General features: G+C 46.3%; 1 protein-coding gene across 1 annotated transcript in view; it reads right to left on the bottom strand.

Moving 5' to 3' along the window:
• Positions 1 to 13258, bottom strand: part of CCDC187 (coiled-coil domain containing 187) — a gene marked incomplete at both ends in the record, with an annotated part of 42559 nt that extends 29301 nt beyond the window's left edge. The window contains 10 exon segments of the mRNA XM_080630950.1: positions 2237 to 2335; positions 2724 to 2849; positions 2852 to 2862; positions 4139 to 4636; positions 5175 to 5241; positions 6373 to 6466; positions 7222 to 7278; positions 8871 to 8973; positions 11506 to 11573; positions 13211 to 13258. Of these exon segments, the coding sequence (XP_080487076.1) occupies positions 2237 to 2335; positions 2724 to 2849; positions 2852 to 2862; positions 4139 to 4636; positions 5175 to 5241; positions 6373 to 6466; positions 7222 to 7278; positions 8871 to 8973; positions 11506 to 11573; positions 13211 to 13258 (1171 nt within the window).
• Positions 13259 to 18167: the final 4909 nt, after the last annotated feature.

Below are 18167 nucleotides of genomic sequence, written 5' to 3'. Positions count from 1 at the left end.
GACTTCAAACTTGCTGGAGTAAACTAAATCATTTTGAAACTGGTGAGAATCAGCAGGATGCAGTGGGGAAGAATCAATGAACAATACAGGATGAGGGACAATGCATAATGCAAAAATGAATGATGCAGCATCCAGCACAAACAAATTTTTCGTGCTTAATAGGTGGTGTCACATAATAGACAACATTTATCACTGTTTTGCTTCAGCATTTCAGACTGCATTCGCAGCATGCCAATACTTGCAGTGGCACAATCATGTATTTATTGCAAACACTTCTCCAGTTGTGGGTGACTAAACAAGTACTTGTTATTTGGGTTTTGCATGGAAATTCTCCCCATTGAAAATATTCAAGCTTATTTTTTACAGAAGAGACTTTACTTTTAAATCGATATTGGCCTCAGTTCAAAGATGTAGTTCAGTACTGAGTCACCAAGTCAGACTTTTCTACCTTCTGCTCAGTAAACTTGTCCATGAGCTGAGCTGTGTGCAGCACCTCTGAGAATCACCTGCTGAACACAGAGCAGCTTCAGAGACTGACTGGTCAGTGGGATCATCCCAAGATTCCCTTTGCTTGGAGTAAGGCAGCACCTCAGCCAACAGCCCTGGCTCTGGACCATGGCCCCTGACACAGTCACAGCCGCTCACAGCAGCAGGATTTGCAGCAGACTCTGGGATGCTTTGAGCACATCTTGATCATGCAGTTTAGGTCATGTCACAAGGGGAATGAAGTTTTTAAGACAAGGAAGAGCTTCACTCTGTGCAGCTGAAGTCACTCCCTATGATCATGTGCATTTACTATGGAACCCTTCAGAGGACTGATAAACCAGATCTGTGTCTGACAGCAGGAACTATGGATGGAATTGCTGGAATCTGGTGGGCTGAGGAAGGCTGAGATCCATCAGTGTCTTTAGTGAACACCTTGCTCTATTACTTTGGTTTCTAGTTTAGCAGTATTAAAGATGCTGGAAGAGTTTATTTTGCATACTGTCTTAGCTTCCCTGAATGCAGATCTCACAATCTTCACTTCCCCATGTTGTCTGATTCCAATGAAATCTTTTTTATCTACACAGTGTTTATTAACTACAGAAACTCCTTTGCTAAAGTTCAAGAGCAGCTGCATTTCTGATGCAAACAGTCGCTAGAAGAACATCTTTTGATTTTAATATTCCTCTGGGGGGTTTTCTACCTATGAACGGATGAATATTTTATAGCTGTTGTGACTTAATTTTTTGTTAACTACAGCAAATTTCTAATTCATCAAATTCCTGAGTGCTCTGGCTCTGACCCTTGCCCCTCATTCATCTCCTCTAGCCCTGCCTTGGCTCTTGCACTGACAGAAACTAATAGCCAATAAAGACACCATGACACTGGCAGTTACAATGATGAATGCTTCATGTGCCATGCTCTTATTATGACCCTCTCTCGGAGGAAGATGGAGCCATTTTTCAAACAATCCATTAAAACAAAAAAAAAATAGAAAAAAAGAGGAAGGAGAGGAAATTATTACATATTTCATGCATTTTAAATCATCTTTAGGTAGTTGAGCACTTGGTGCCACTGTGTTCATAATTTCATCTGCATGGGATTAGATAGCTTGGGTTTTTTTTTTTTTTCTTTCTGGTTCACCCAGGTTACTTACCTGGTACCTTGACTGATGTAATATACAATAGCTTTGAGGGAGCAGCACCCACAGCACTTACACTACTTGCCTGGTTCCCCACTAAGCTTGAACACAACCATTTCCTACGTAAAGTAATAGCATTTAATAGGTAAATTACTCCAGTAATTCGAACGTGCAGTTCGCATACTGGTCAAAGAAACCTGAGAATGTGGGACTGGGACCGCTGCTCCTGATGTTGACTTTGCAGTAAGGCTGGGAATAATTAATCTGACTACTTTGGTTTAATCCCTATTTTGCAGGCCAGGAAATTCCTGCATTTTGAGGGCACTCTTAATTCATTAGGGAACACAGAGGTGAATAGCCATGGGGCAGTCACAGCTTCTCTGGTCAACCTGTAGCAGGGCCTCACCACCCTCACAGGAAAGAACTAGCATAACCCTCAGTGGTGTTCTTTGTTACCTGCTTGGTATAACTTGACTCTGGTCCTTGACCATGGATCCTAGGATTTGGTTTAATACCTAGCTAAAGATTTTGGCAGGTGGGTGCCTGGATGACACTGACCTCCAGCAGTTTGGTGCATCAGTCCATGTAATTGCTCATGATTTTCATCCTTACCTTTACCTCTTGCTGTTCTCTCCAGCGCAGAGGACTTGGGTGAAGGCTGGCTCTGGCTTTGTGTTTGAACTCTCCATGCTGAGCTTCTCTCTCTTTGGTCTTTAATCAGAAGGGAAAATAAAAAGCACAAGAAAGAACTAGTGTGCACCTAAAATCAAACTTCAGACACAACTGCTGTCACCACCAAACCAAACCCAGTTCCATTCACTTGGAACACAAAAGTGGGAGTCTCTTTAATGACACTGGTCACCAACTCTTTGTGGTACTACAGATGTCCCAGCAAAGCAAGCACTGGCCTGGTTACATCCCTGGGGTTACTTCTGTGACCCTGTCTGCATGTACAACAGTGAATTGTGCAGATGGAACCCAATTGGCAATGTGGGTGCAATGGGACACCTTTCCCTCAGTGTCTCTCTGGAGATCCAGACTAACCTTCTGTGCAGAGTACACAAACCCTGCATGCTAGGGCAAGGTGCAGGTAACAAACTGTTAGGATGCAGCATTGCCAGCCCGGATCTGGGGGGCTTTTTATAATCCCTCCCTTGTCCAGGGATGGCAAATTCTTCTCTGCCTGGTATTCCGTGCTCTTCATCAGACAAGGAGAGAGCAACCCCAAGTTCACAGCACTAAAACCTGGACAAACAGATATTTGAGACATGTCAGGCTACCAGGAGCAGTGCAAACGCCAGTATCTGATAGCACCAAGCTCCTATATGTGTGAAGAGCAGGAGCAGGTTTCCCAAGCCAGACCACAGGTATACGACAGAGGAAATACCTGGCAAAGCAGCTGGGACGCACTTTTCATGGTGCAGTACAGCTTCACAAACTGAACTGTGTCTGAACCCAGTGTCTGGAGCTGCTAATGTGCAGCTTCAGAGGCTGCCTCTGCTCTGCAAGTGGAATTGTTTGCCTGGTTCTTCCCTAACTCAGTTACATAAAATGATCCTGGTTAAACCCAGAGTAAAGCAGCCTTCCCCAAGCGTATGTTGAAAAGAGGCTCAATGGGGATTGCAGCTTTGGCTGCTGGGCATTGGGGTGGGATAACTGCACACTGGTGACAGAAAGCACTGCCTGAGTCAGCTGAAATGGGGAGATGGCAGCGCAGACTTGCACTCCCATAGACCCACCTCCAGACACCGCTGTAAAGGTGATTTGGAGCAAATCTAAGAGAAATGCCTGTGGAAGCTGATGCTGTGTGACAGGGATCATAATGCCCAATGAATTAACACTAATGCTATTACAGCAACAAGATTTGTTATGCACAGCTTTGCAGCTCGTCCTCTCCAGTCTAATACACCCGCAGTAATCCCCTGCTGACAGGGCAGCACTTGCTATCGAGTCCGCATGTTGCTCACAGCAATCTCAGACCTTAAATCACTCTAAACTGAAGTGACAGCTGTAGATGGATGCTCCTTCAGGCCCAAACTTGGCAGCAAAGCAGGATGAGGAAGTCTAATAATATTTGCTTTCAGAGCCACACAATTTCCACTGAATGAACTGCTAAATTCGCTCTAATGCCTCTGAACTACACAATTCCTGCTTTAAATACCTGTGATGCCTCTCCATACTACTGTGCTGCTCTTCCCCATTTCATGCTTGATATAAAATATATATTTGCAACAAATTCTTTCCTATTTTGTGGAAAGAGATGTATAAATTTGTGCATTCTGGGGAGTAAATCCAGCGGAGGAGTGAACCCAGGAATCAGCTTCATAGCTATAGAGCAGGGTGGTTCACAGCTCCCCAGGGGCTGCAGGAGTAAATGAATTTATCATGTGAACATGTTGCTGCCCAGCATACACTCAACTGTGGGCTGGGAGCTGTGGGATCAGTTATTCAGCTGTGCCAAAGCACTGCTGGGTAATACACAGCTTCGGCCTTTCACCATAGGTGCCACACTACTACTGACCTCTGTGAGCTGGAGCAGGAGGAGCAGACATCACTTGGCACACCTTTCTCTTCAGGCGTCTTTTTTGCAGTGGCTTTTTAGCATAGGCAGAAATCAGGCACTTCTCCTGCAATGCTTCTTCCTGCTTTTGCTTCTGCTCCTGGATTCTCTTCTTGAGTTGCTCTAACTTGTTCTGGGGTGATTTTTTACACAAGTGTTCCAGCTTCTCAGCATTGGGCTTGCTGCCTGATGGAAGGTGGCATGCAGGAAGCAGGACATTGTTCCAGCTGCCACATTGGACAGCTGAGCATGGACTGCTCCTTGCAGGGCACTGAGGTGGGTGACACAGAGAGCAGGGAAATGTTTCCTTTTGTACTGTGCAACCTCTTGAATCTGTCTGCTCCTTGAAAGATCTGAACAAGCTCTTTGCAGAAGACCATGTCCCAGCTGTGCCTTCAGCATCCACATCCTCCTCCCCAGCAGAGCTGCAAGGTGCTGAGCTTGAGTTGTCCCTGGGAGTCATTCTGGATGGGCCAGAGCTTGCAGAAGAGCTCTCAAAGAAACAGATCTGTGACCGAGCAGGGCAGAGAGCAACACAGCTTCCCTTTCTTAAGAAAAGAGAAAACCAAGACTGAATATGTAGGGTGTATTATTAAATTGATCAATACACTGCTGATATGAATGGCAGCTCAGCTTCTGCAGCATGTTCTGATGGTGATCTCAGTGTCTCCACAGGATCAGCATTTTACCAGTTACCAGCAATTTGGCAATTAGGTAACACTGGGAAAGCACAAAGCAAACTGTGGTTTGATAAGTTATTGCAGGCACTGGCAGATAGACTAATACAGAGGATTGATGTCAATGGGCTTGTTCCTCTGGCTTGTTGGCCAACAATGCCAAGGGGGACATTGTGTGGAGACTTTTCCTTTTTTCTAATAAATAGGAAGGTGCTAAACTTTTCCTGAAGTCCTGCATCCCAGAATTTCAAATCCATTTAGGTGCCTTCACCTCTTCATCCCCTAAGTGCTGAACACTGAGGTGGTTATTTACCTGTAGGCTGGAGGAATCTCATTGCTTTTCTCATTCAAAGCTGTTTCACCTTTGTTCCTCTCGCCATCTGCAGCATACCAAAATAATGTAAATGTCCAAAATATTCCTTAACCATTAAATTAAAATGGTTGTTTTCACTGGGGACTATTCCCCAACCAAATGGCCCTTTGGACACTTGGGTACGATTTTATTCCTACTTGGTAAAGAGCCTGCCAGCACTGCAGTTCTGGAAGAGTGAGGGTTGGGTCTTTGGTGTAGAAATCACTGTGCACGCTGTCTCCATGTCACCCAGTCCTGCAGGTCAGACCCAGTGTTTGGTTACTAGCATGGAGCATTTGGTTAGTACCTTGCACAGAAACCCATGCCACCTTTAGCATCCTGTGTTCCAGCTACTTGAGGACCCTGGGTGTTAAAGTGTCTTCCACCAGATCACATTGTGCCCTTGTCACTTAAACCCAGTGGCAAGCATCCAACTCCTCTTTCCCTCCCTCATTCAAATGGCTTGGGAGCAAGGAAAGAGATTCACATGTGAAACCACAGGCTCCAGCAAAGCTTCTGACAGATGCACTCGACACACTTCTCTTGCTTTCCTTGTTATCCAGAGCAGGGCCCAGGCAGTGAGCCACGTGAGTGTGCCATAAGCATGGTACAAAGCTCTGTTGCTCTGGAGGGAAGAGCATCCATACATATCAAAGCCTGGCAGTTTAAACTGTTCCCAGCCAATAACCAGCTCACAAATAAATACCCAACAGATGCAAAAATAAAAAGTGAAGCCTATTTTTGTCATTAGTTTTTAAGAGTCTTCTGGAATCTGGTTAAATCTCCTGCTTTTTTCCTATCCCACTTTGTCTCTTAGAGATGAATTTGAACACATTTTGTATTTCCTGTGACAGTGAACAAAACCTGCTGTATTTATATCACTTCAGTTAACTCTAGGAAGAAAATTCTAAGGACAAGCACAAGTAGCTTTTGCTTTGCTGTAGCTGGTGGGTATTAATGCTGCATCTTTGCCTGAGCTCTTTCCAGCAAAGGGATCCCTCATGCATTGTGATATTCCTCTGGGAGTACTAGAAAGATGAGGAAAATACACTCTTCCCTCCGTAAAGATGGGCCTTCACTGTCACTTGCCACCTTCCTTTTCCTCCAGCATCAAAGCAGTCCCCCTGTCCCAGCAGTTTTCCAGTAACTCAGGACTCACCAAAGCTTTCTTCACACCAAAGCTTTCTCCTGGCTGCCTGGGATTTGGCACATCTCCATGTCTGATGAGAAAATTTGTTTTCAATCTTTTGTAGCTGTGAAAAGACAGATTTTTCTTTTGAAGGGAGACATATGTTTTATTTCTGTGGTCCCTTTGCTGGCACACGCTACTGCGCTGATTAATTTTGCAGTTCCTAGGGACTCTGTAAATACTGGCATGTCTGAGCATGTTCCATGTGGTATTTCCTACTGTTGGAAAGAATGCAATTCACCGGGAAGATAAGAGGTGAAATAATCTCTCTCCATTATTTACACTCTGCATGTATGTGTGCCTCAGATTTGTACCAGAACTGCTCTGATGTTAAACCCAGCATTAAACTGGAAGTAAGCCCAGCCGACAGCAACTCCAGCAGCATGATGCCAGTGTCATGCAGCTGGGTACCATTGTGCATTCACACAAGCAAGTCCTCTGTCAGGATTGCAGCTGCTGGGCCTGACAGAAACATTATTATGTTTCTAAGAGGACAGTAAGACAGGAGAGTTCAGAGGATGTCTCAGCTCAGTGTCAGCTGTTGCTATGCTCAGGGCTTCAACCACAAGCAAGGCAAACCTTGACCTGTTCTTGTCATTAATGTGGAAGAGTGTTATGAAATTGGATAAGACTTCTTGCTCTTCCCTTTACCCTCTTTTTGTCACTTAGTAAATGAGTTAAGAGGTTGTATGTTCCTTGCGAAAGAACAAACTGAATGGCAAGTTTACATCCATGAAAGAAACCTCTGTGGAGGTCATGCACAGGCAGGTGATAGAGAGCGATAAAGGTGACAGCAAGTGTTCCTCAAAGCACACATACCACTGCTTTGGCTTTCTGGAGACTCTTCCAAGCCAAGGCCACATCTGCAGAAGCAAGAAACCAAAGACATGTTTTAGCATAAATTCACACGTGTCTTTGCTAGAGGCAATTTCCATTCATGCCCAAGCCAGAACTGGTTAGAGAGCTGGTGGCTGAAACACAGAACTGCTCCTGAAAACTCTCTGCACTGCTTTTATATACAGCTTGTTTCCAATGGTGCTTGGTTCTGGCAGAGCTGATGCTCTTTGAGTTATGTTAGTGCTTATTCAGCAAAGTCCTCACTGATATTAGCTGGTAGTCTTATTTGGTAGTAATTACCTTAAAACCACCCAACACACAGGATAACATGTGAGGGTAAAAATCCTTGTGTCTTTTACAAGAAAACCAAAGGAACACATCAGATACAGAGAAGGTCTTGATGGGAACTTATTGCATAGAATGAGTAGTAACTGAATCTTGATAACTTCAGACTGAGGAAGATTCACAGAGCAAGTTTCTGTAGAAAGCAGTGAGACAAGGGGAGTTTTGGTGTTGCTGTGAGAGCCACAAACACTGTTACAAAACCATCCAGCACTCTCCAGACTTCAAAATAGTTGCTCCATTGTGTCTGAAAAATCCAGATTAAACCAAGTGCTAAATTCTTTCAATAGTAGTAAGTCCTCAGTTTAAAATCAAGTTACCCAAATATCTGCTATGACCACACAGAGGAAAACGGAAGCTCATTGCCCACGTACCAGTTGGAGGAACTGATTCCCCAGATGCAAACCAGTGCCCCACCTTTCAACTGTGCTAGAGCTCTGCGTCCTTGATACCCATGTCTGAAAGAACCATGCAAAAGGACTGGTAGTTGTCTTTGGAGAACAGCTGAGGGCACTTTTATGCCTATAAATATGTACTTTTTCTCACCTATCATTACTGACTGCCCATAAAGCCCCTTCACCACTCACGTCTGTGGTGTTTGTGGATGTGACCTGCTGTTATTTATTTTCTCAGCCTTGTGATGGAGCTTGGGGAGAAACAGGGATATGACCCACTGGTAAATGTCCTGCTCTGGGTCAATGCACTGGAAGAGCTCATGAGTCTAACGCACTCACTTGAGGCAATGCCTGAATGATCAGAGGGTCAAAAAGTCAGCTCCTTCCTATGTCACCCTGTTACTGCCCGGTTAACACTTACCTTTTGAAGTCTCATCCATGTGTGGAACAAAGTCTCCACTTAAGAGCTGTGCAAAGTCACAGAGAGAAGCACTTTAGAGATGATCTGTGGGAGGGCTACAGTCTTCCTATGCTGGCTAATCCCAGGAGCCACTTCCAAAGGGAGGTGTGAGCAAGATCTGAGCACTGAACATCCCATTTACTGCTCCTTCCCTGGACTGAATCATCCACAGGCACCAGCTCCCTGGTATCATCTGGAAACACAAAAGTTCATGTAAGACAAGCACCAGGTCAGCCCCTGCCCTGCCCATAAGTGCTGGGAGGAGCAGGATGATGTCCAGAGGAGTCCCACAAGCCCAGGAGAACATCAGCCATCACCACACCTTTGTTTGAGACCCTCTGTGCAGGGCGAGAGCAACAACAGGTCAGGGAGAGGCTGTTATGAGCAGAGGAGAAAACAAACAGCAACAAGAGGAGCCTGAACACCAAGCTCACCTTGCAAACATGCGGCAAGGTGCCAGCAGCTCTCTTGACAAGCCCTTGAGTCCTCTCCAGGGCGTCTGGCATCCTGGACATGACTGCTCCTAGGGCTGGCTGGCTGCAAAGGAGAGGAGAGGTCAACAGAGGAGCAGCGTGACCAACCTGGGGCCCAGGTGGAAGCAGCTCTGAAGTTCTGGGATGGAGAGAGGGTACAGCACAGAGCAGGAGAGAAACCAGACCTACCTGAGTCCTCATTGCAGAGCACCTCTTGTTGTCCCAAGGCACCTCTCCTCACACCTCCCAATGTGGGCTCATCCTGCCTTTGGTCCTGCTCTCAGCACTCAGTCACACCTGGATGCCTGGTCTCCAGAGAGCACGGGGCTTAGATCTGAATACTGGCTTTTATTTAGGGGGAAAGGAAAAGGGGTTCTGATCTTTGTGATGAAAAAGAAAAGCTTGAGAACATAACGTAAGCATGCACTGAAGTCTCAGATGAGGCTTTTCCCCCTTTGTGGGTGTCAGGTTTTGAAGTGTCACGATTTTGAAGTTTCAGTATTTGAAATCTGGGGGTAACCCCTCCCCTTCTTCAGGTCTCACTGCTCTGATCTCCCAGTTTTAACCAGAGGGAACAGTTCACTCGGGAAACAGCAGAGGGCAAGCTCAGCTCGCAGACACGAGAGGAAACCCAGGGAGGCTCCGGACCGCAGGTTCCACCAGGACAAAGCAGAGCGGCCGTTGCCCGTTTGATCGGAGCCTAGAATGGGTATCAGCAGCAAAACTCCTGCTAGAGCAATGATTCACTCTCCTCTTCGTTCTCATTCTTCATACTGCTGTGGGCTGGATTCCAGCAAGTACCCCAAGAAGAGGCCCTGTATCCTTCAGGTCCCACCGCACTGCAGAGCAGAGACTGATGTTTCAGCAGCATTTTGGTTTATATTGCTTTGGGCTCTTTTTTCTGGTTTGTGTCCTCAGTCATTTGTTCATGCTTTATAATCCTACAGATTTGCTTTAAGCAGCAATGTCAGGATTGTAAGTGTTCATTATAGCTGGAAAGTACTGCTGGTGAGGCAAGACACTGACACCACATCCTCTCATGCACATGGATCCCTGTGGTCTCTAGAGAAGCTCTCCTGAAGCAGCAGACTCAGACAAATCTAATAAAGGTCAGATATCCCCAGCAGTTCAGCTTTTCAAGCCTAACCAAACAACAAATTCCTGAGCTCCAGACTGGAGTCACAAAGTTCCCTTTTCAAGCTGTTCCAAGCCAACATTTTGGCCTGATTAGAGGTTTCAGTGCCAGGAATGCAGAGCTTGTCCAAGAGGGGAGCCACAGCCATTCAGGGTGTGCAAGTGATAAGAGCCCTAAATGCAGCCTTGGGCTTCACAGGCAGCCACCATGCCAAGTGAACTGGTCCACCAGAGAGAGGAGAGAGCAGTAATGTGAGAGCTCAGCAGTGGGAAGGCAACTTCCAGTGAAGATCTGGGAAGATGGGAAGCTGTGACAGTCACCAGCAAAGCCCAGGGCTGGTCCCAGCTGGACGCGTTGCCGGAGGAGCCAAGTGGAGCAGGGATGCACATCTGACAGGCAGAGCTTCTCCAGTCCCTCAGATCACACTGGCATCTCTTTTGGCAGTGTGTTTTCCCAGCAAGCTGCTGGAGCTGACAGGAGCCAGGAGAGTGACAGATTGCCAGCGTGTTAGGCTGCGCATCTTGGAGTGTCAGCCCACAAATCTGCTGAGAGATGAAGAGAAACCTATCACTGGACCAAATCCCACTTCTGCAGTGTGTGAAGCCAAGGCAGACAGGAGCAAATCCATTCAGATGGGTGTTTTAGATGTGTGTGAGCAGAATGAGCCAGTCATGTACGGTTCTGGCCTGCTGACTCCACAGCTCCTGTCATGGGGAACTGAGACAGAATTAGCCCTGTGTTTTCACTCACATGGCACTTATGATGCATCAGCCCTCACACACTGATTTTCCTACAGAGGTACTCAAAACTACTCCTACTCCTTTTAGCAAACCAGACTACAGGCTATCGCGTACGCAGCGGGGGCTTCACAAAACCCATTTTAGGCTTTTTCTGGAAAGGATATTACAAAATTTCTTGCAGCCAAGAATCTGCCAAGAGTGATGCTGCTAACCCATCCGATAGGATTGTCCCACAGGATGCATTTGGTCCAGATAGGAGTCTCTGCTTTTTCCCAGCCAACAGTTTCTGCTGTCTTTATGTATACAAGGATGAAGTGGGACCAGAAGCGCACAGCCCTGTCTCACTGTGACACTCAGTGAACTCCAGCATGGATGGCAAAGCAAAGGCAAGTGGGTTTGGTGACTACTCAATCCTGTGCAAGGCTGTTTGGAGTTTGGTTTGACACCATCCAGGCTGCAGACCCCCCTCCCAGAGGCTTCAGCGCCCACTGTCGTGCACTTCACTGGTGGGGTTATTTATTTAAACCAATAACCCACAGGGCCCAGCAGGATTCAGGAAGTGCATCTGCATGTGAACCAAACCCAGAAATTCCTCCTCAGGCTGTGTTCGGAAGCAGCTGTGAACAATACAGCTGGGCTTGCACACCCACCACATATACTCCAAGGATCTTGGAGGCAATAACTCGCAGCTCTGGCAGACACACTCCTCCCTTTCTCTCACTGGTTTGCTCTGGTGCTTCGCTTTGTGAGGGTGTTATGAGTTCCCTCGCTGTTGGAAAATTCATCCAGCTAAAAGGAAGGGAAATGGTGCTTGTTTGTTGGGGCTTTTTACAGTGTCTGACTAAGCAATTCACATTGTAAACCACTTCTCACAGCAATTCTCAGTTAGCAAACAATCAAAGCACAAATCTAGACTTTGACTGCAAGCGGGATGTGATGGGAATTTTGTAGTAAGCATATGGTGGGAAGAGGCAGCTGATAAAAACAGTGAACCGCTCTGAAGTCAGAGAGCTCAGCACCCAATCCTGCACCCCCTGGGATCTGTGACAAAGACATTTAATAAATGGGGTTTCGATTTGAACCTGCAAAGAGCGTCAGGTTGACCACAACACATTGAAGTAATGCTTAAGGGTTCTTATCTCTCAAATCAGCAGCATAAGAAGACTGAGCTAAACATGCTGCCCCCACTTGTGCCTTGCCACAGCTCCTGAGATAAGACATGAATTTCTTCATCCCCATGTAATGTTGTAAGATAACATTAACACAAAACAGAGATGCAGAGGGAGGAGTCAGACTCTGGCTGCAGTTTTTGCTGCTACCACTGATCTTAGCTCTTGTATTGATTTTTAATCCCAGCAGCTCCTGCTCTTCCCATGCTGTTTAGAACAAGCAGATGCGTTTCCCATGCTCTGTCATCCACTCAGTCACTGAGCTGTGCTGAGGGCTGCCCAGAGAACAGCTCAAATGCAGGTGAGAGGCTGCCCCAAGCCTAGGGAGGGATTTGCTGCAGTAGGAGATACACTTCCTTTGCAGTGATTGCAGCCAGAACCACAAAGAAATATTAAGCTTGCATTTTCCTATTGATGTCCTAAAATAACAACAGAAATGTGTGTCAGGAAAGAACCAGACCTCCAGAATATCTGGCTGTCATGTTGCATGCCAAAGGAAGTCTGGAAAAGGGCAAGTATTCTCTTGATGTGCTAAAACACTTCCACTTACTGGGAGAAAGTGTGTTAGGATAGGAATAGCTATCCATGGCCCACTGGGGGCTTTCCTATCAAGAGGTGAATCTGAAGGAGGGGGGCTGCCTGCACCCTGCCTGCAAGGTTGCCATGGAAACTTACCATAGTAAACGGGCTCTTCAGCAGCATGAGAGGATTTATAGCACCGGGCTGGGAAGAGGCCATTGAAATCAACAGTCTACATAGATACATGAAATCTACAGCACATTTCCCTGAACATGGTCTGTGTGTGATGTGAAATGAAAAAGGTGGGAAGCAGCTTGCTCCAAGCCCAGTCCAACCTGGCCTTGAGCACTGCCAGGGATGGGGCAGCCACAGCTTCTCTGGGCACCCTGTGCCAGTGCCTCAGCACCCTCACAGGGAAGAGCTTCTATCCAATGTCTAAGGAAGGACAGGTCAGTGCCTCAACACCATGCAGCTTTCACAGGCTTTCTTTTCCTGCTGCTGATCTCTCACACAACTCTCTCCAACGCAGTCACTCAATGGCAGGACCAATGACAACTTTCTGCCAAAAACACTAATGCCAAAGAATGGTTTAATTGAACCAAATGTACATTTTGTTGAGTTTTCATTTTCTTCCAGAACAGAGGAAAAAGTGACTATTTTCAATCATTTCATCATTAATTCCATAGGGCCAGGGTGATCATCAGCTCCTACACAACTGCCTTGGTTTAAGCAACTTACCTTCTTGTCATATCTAGCAACAAAGCTCAAAATCTCCTGACTTACCATGTGTCCTGAGCTTAGTGTGACTGGATGGAAATATGCAGATTAGTACACACCTGGCTATACTTGTGACATTAATTATAAGAAGGGAAATACCTTTTGAACTGGAGAATAGAGTCCTTGGCAGCAAAGACTCAAAGCTCTGTACTCTCCTTAAGCTTGTTCTACTGTGCTCTGCAGCTTCTCCCTCAACTGTTACTTTGTTCTGCTTCCACCTTTCAACAAAGCATCAAACAGATTTCAAGAATGGCAAGATCTCAGCCTCCTCCTTCACAAAGAGTCATGTTCAAAATCCAAAGAGTCAATCAAAATCTAGGAACTGGGTTCCCCATCCTACCTCTGCTGCTTCTTCCTTTGCCATCAAGTCCTGCCTACACAGCAGATGCTGCCAGCCTGAGTTCCACTTTTTGTTTGCATCTTTTCCTCTCTGTAGCTCTTCCTTTGGACCTTCAGTGGCTTTCAAAAGCCCTCCTGCTTCCTTTCAGTTCTTTTTATCTACTCAGCAATTTGCAGCCCCTTAATCTCAGACCTGCATCATCTGCAGATGGCATCATGAGGAGCTTATCAAATCACCTGGGTGGAAGTTCTTGGGCAAGCCAATGCAATGATGGGTGTGCAGATGTGCCACACAATGCATTTAGATGCACATTCGTCTTGTAGCAGAGCTGATCTACACCAGTACAGGCAATTGTAAGAGGTTATGAGAGCAGAAAAGCTTTATATATTCCACTGCCTAAGAGCAGTCCCTAGGGACATGCACCCTCTGCTGCTAAATTCACCTGATTTCCCCTTGATTACATTTGGTTTACCACTAACAGGCAAGTCAAAAGGGAGAAGCAGCAGGGTAACCTAACACAACAGACTGTGTCCTGCCTTGTTATGCTCTGTCAAGTCAGGTTGCCCTCAGATTTGCCAGAGTTCCATTGCTGCTATCCCCTGGGATGCTCAAAGGCACGCTCAGTTAACCCAAGAACATTTACGACTCTGACTGGAATTTGTTTGGGTTGGTTTTTCCCTGTCTCTGTGGATAACAATGTAAAAACCCAGTGTCAACCAGCAAAAATATTGCTTTATTACTGATAAAATTAATCTATATGGAGCTGAGTGCAAAGCTAAACAGACACTGGCTGCATAGCCATCTCAGTGGAGAATGAACACAGCGCATGTCTGTGGGCTAAATCCTTTGCTGATGTGAAGGGGTGCAGCCCTGTGCCAGTAAACAGTTATCCCAGTTTATGTAAGTAGAGAAGCCCCTGAGGGTTTCAGCTCACTTGCAGCAAAGCTGGTGGCTGTGCTACTTTCCTGAGGGAAAGAACAGATCCTGGACACCCGGAAATGGTGGTTATTTAAAGGCTGGGCCACTGTGAGCAAGGACTGTCACCACAGAGGACTTGGTTAATTGTGCTGTCTGGTAGGAAGGCATTGAGTTTGTAGAGACTGAGATACATAGGGGTAGAATGTGCTCTCTTGTGCATAGCCCCAACTGGAGGGTTCCCAGATCCCCTTTTATGTTTCTGTGACAACACCATCCAGCAGCTTTCGAGTGAAAGCCAAAAGCAGCAGCAGGGAGGTAGACACTGCTCAGAGGAGGAGCACCACCACCTTCACTCCCTCTGCTTTTCCAAGGAAAAGTGAGGGGATGGCATTGTAGGCTAACACTGTGCTTTGCCTCTCACAAACCTCACTCAGAATCAGGACTCTGCTCTTTTCCAAGAGGCCAGGGCAGCCTTCAGGCTGCATCAGCCAAGGACACAAATATCTGATCCCAATAGACAACTGAACAAATGTGAATATTCATTTTGTCCCCAGGCAGTGCAGGTTGTTAATCACAGCCTGATCGATACTAGTACGTGCTGCACTAGAAACATCACTGATATGCCCAGCCTGATGCTGGGGTTTGCCAAGCCAGGAAAAATATCAAGTATCAGTAGATAAATGTGATCAATAGTAAAACAAGAAGAGTGGTTTTACAGATTACCGTCTTCTAGATTTCATTCTTAGCACAAACTTCACCAGTAATGTCCTTATACTTACTCTCTGGTTCATTGATAAAAGCATTGGATGGTATGCAGCAAGACTAAATCCTTCTGGACACACTAGGAATTCCTCCATCAGATAATTGCTTTTAGATGATGTTACCAAATTTTCCATCCATTTAATATAGGCCACATTGATTTTGTTGAGTGCTGTTTTTAACAGGATGTCATGCAGGATTAAGTCAACTGCCTTGCAGGAGTCTGAATCTATTATGTCAGCAGAATTACCTTTATTAACTGAATTCATAATCTCCTCAAAAGAAAGATTGCTTGTTTGATGAGCAATTTTCTGGAGCAATGGATTGACATTCCATGGCCCATTTGGCTGTGTCCCATATTAGCATGGCATCAGTACTGGGCAAAGAGGCTAAAGTTTGGGTCGTCCCAGTTACTTTTCTAAGCTGTTTCATTTCACTATTAGTCTCTTCCCAGGCCGTTGAAACTTTCCTTGTGTTCTGTTACTTGCTCAAAAGTCAGCATTAATGATGCAGAGAGTGTGCTGTGTGCCTGTTATCAGTCCTAAAAAAAGAATTATTTACTTCTAGAAAATGCTGCTTAAAGTTGCTGTAATATTGTGCTCATTAGAATAACAAGAACAGTCTTATCTTCAAGTGGGAGAAATGTAGGAAACAAAATGTGTATCTACCGTACCCACTGAGCAGAGCAGTGGATGGGGATGTGCTTTCATTGCTGATGAAGGAATCAATGGGTTGAGCCCTGGTTTTATGTGGTTAGAGCACAGCTTCGGTTCTAACCAGAACGTGCTTCCTGTCACAGGGAGCCGGCGTGGGGACCGTGAGAGGCTCTGCACCCGCTGCTGCCGCAACAGCCGCTGGGACTTTGTGGTGGGGCTGGGGACAGTCACTTCTCCAGCTCCTCCTGCTCCTCCTCATTCTCTGAGTTAAACAGAAATCAACCCTGTCAGTTATGGGTGTTTAAAAACACTCACAGAAGCCTGACTAAACAACGCAATTACAGTGTCAATATTGGCAAACTGTTTCAAAACAAACCCAAACACGTTTGCTTGGCATTAATGGCATTGCCAACAGTTGTGACTTAAAAAGGAAATAACGCCCCCTTCAAAGGGGAAAATGTGTGGTTTTCCCCCGGGCTTTCAAGTATAACAAAAGATTGCTTCTTATTCCAGTTAATGCTAACAGGAGGTTTTCCCACACTTCCAGCAGGAGAAATTGGGTTTTTGTCTGTTGACTGTTGGAAATTGAAGCTGTTAAACAAACCCACTGCCACCATTGTAAATAGGAGCTGATCCTGACCGGGAGCTCTGGAGTATTTGCCTGAGCAGTAAAGCTTTGGCAAAGTGCCTCCAAGAAAAGCTCTCTGTTACTGCCATCCAAGCCTTCCAAGCCCATAAAAAGCCGGCATATCTCTGGATCCCTTCACCCTCACAGGGCTTTGGTTGAAGTCTTAAGGGATCTCCTGAAGCAGGCACTGTGCAGGCTTCATTCTCCTGCAGGAACAGTGGGAGCACATGCCCCCAAGCAGTGAGAAGGGATGGGAGTTTACCAAGAGCTCACAAGGAAGCAGAATTCCACGTGTTGCTCAAGCATGTCCAGCTTGCTGCAGACATCACTGAGGTGCCTGGGGGCACATGTGAGAGGCAATTAATAACAGCAAGGCTGTTCTTGTCCCCCTGGCTGCTTATCAGCATCATCCAGGAGAGTGCAGCCAGCTCCAGCTCTCCCTTTAGGCCCATTGGGGTCTCAGGGAATTCATGGCTACGGCAAAGCCAAACGGAGACACAGAGCAACCAGCTCTGAGTCCAGGGGGAAGATGAGGGTGTCTGCTGAGCCCCTGAGCTCCCACACTGGGGCCAGTGCCAGGGCAAGCTGGGCCAGGCTCCCCTTAGCAGGCAGCATCCAGAGAGCAATGCCAGGGCAGAGGAAGAGGTTGGCATGAGGGAGGATTCTGTTACAACATGCGCCAGTGTCTGTGCTTGAAACGTGCTGAGTTCAAAGGCTTCTCAGGCACTGTGCAAGCAGTCCTTGTGCTCTGAGGTGAAGAGTGAGGTTTTGCTGAAGAGGAGGTGCTGGCTGTTCAGACACAAAGCATATATGACATTAGCACAAAGTCAGGACAGTCCCCTTGGGCCTTGCCTAAAAGGTCCCTATCCACCAAGCAGGCCAATGCCAGGCCCTAGGGTGTCATCTCATCAAACAAACTATGAGGTGGAGGACAAGGGAATTTCAAGCCCCTTATTATTTATTTAATGAAGTGTTTTCTGTCAAGCTTGAAATCTAAAGGAAGCGGATGAGTTCTGCCTCTTTGTTTGCCTCTTCCGAGGCTGAGAGGAGCATTAATGAAAAGGAAATTCAGGACATCAGAGACACAGGATGTATAAATATGCACAAAGCCGGAAAGGCCAAATCCTCAACTGCTGCGTGCACTGACACATAAAGGAATGTACCTGTGAAAGCTGCTAAGGCCTTCATGTGTGTTTTCATGCTGTGCAAGGAAAAGAGAGTGGTGAGCATGAGGGCCTTGCCTTGGGCTGGGGAAAATAACAAAGGGTGTTACTGCCTAGGTTCTGGGAAGGGGGCTGCATCCAGCTTCACTGCCTATCAACACATTACAACATCAGTGTTCTCACTGCCCACTTCTCTTGGCTGCTTCTGTAACGGGTCTCTTTGTTCTAATATTTCACAGAAACTCTACCCTCAAATCCTTCGTCTTTCTACCACACTTGCTGAAAGAGCATTAGGAGTTAAATGACAGCTGAGGGGAAGAGGCAGGAATGGGCTGCACCTGCCCTGGACAAGGATCACTTCCTTCACACAAAAACCACATCAGAAAAAAAGACTCAGTTCGACATCCACAGAAAGAGAGACCCTGTCCTGCTTTTCCTTGCAGGCTACCTTGAC

This window comes from Psittacula echo, assembly GCF_963264785.1.
Source record: "Psittacula echo genome assembly, chromosome: 16".
In the NCBI taxonomy this organism is placed as follows: Eukaryota; Metazoa; Chordata; class Aves; order Psittaciformes; family Psittacidae; genus Psittacula; species Psittacula echo.
The sequence above is the reverse complement of the archived record's forward strand: the minus strand, read 5'-3'. Positions and strand labels throughout refer to the sequence as shown.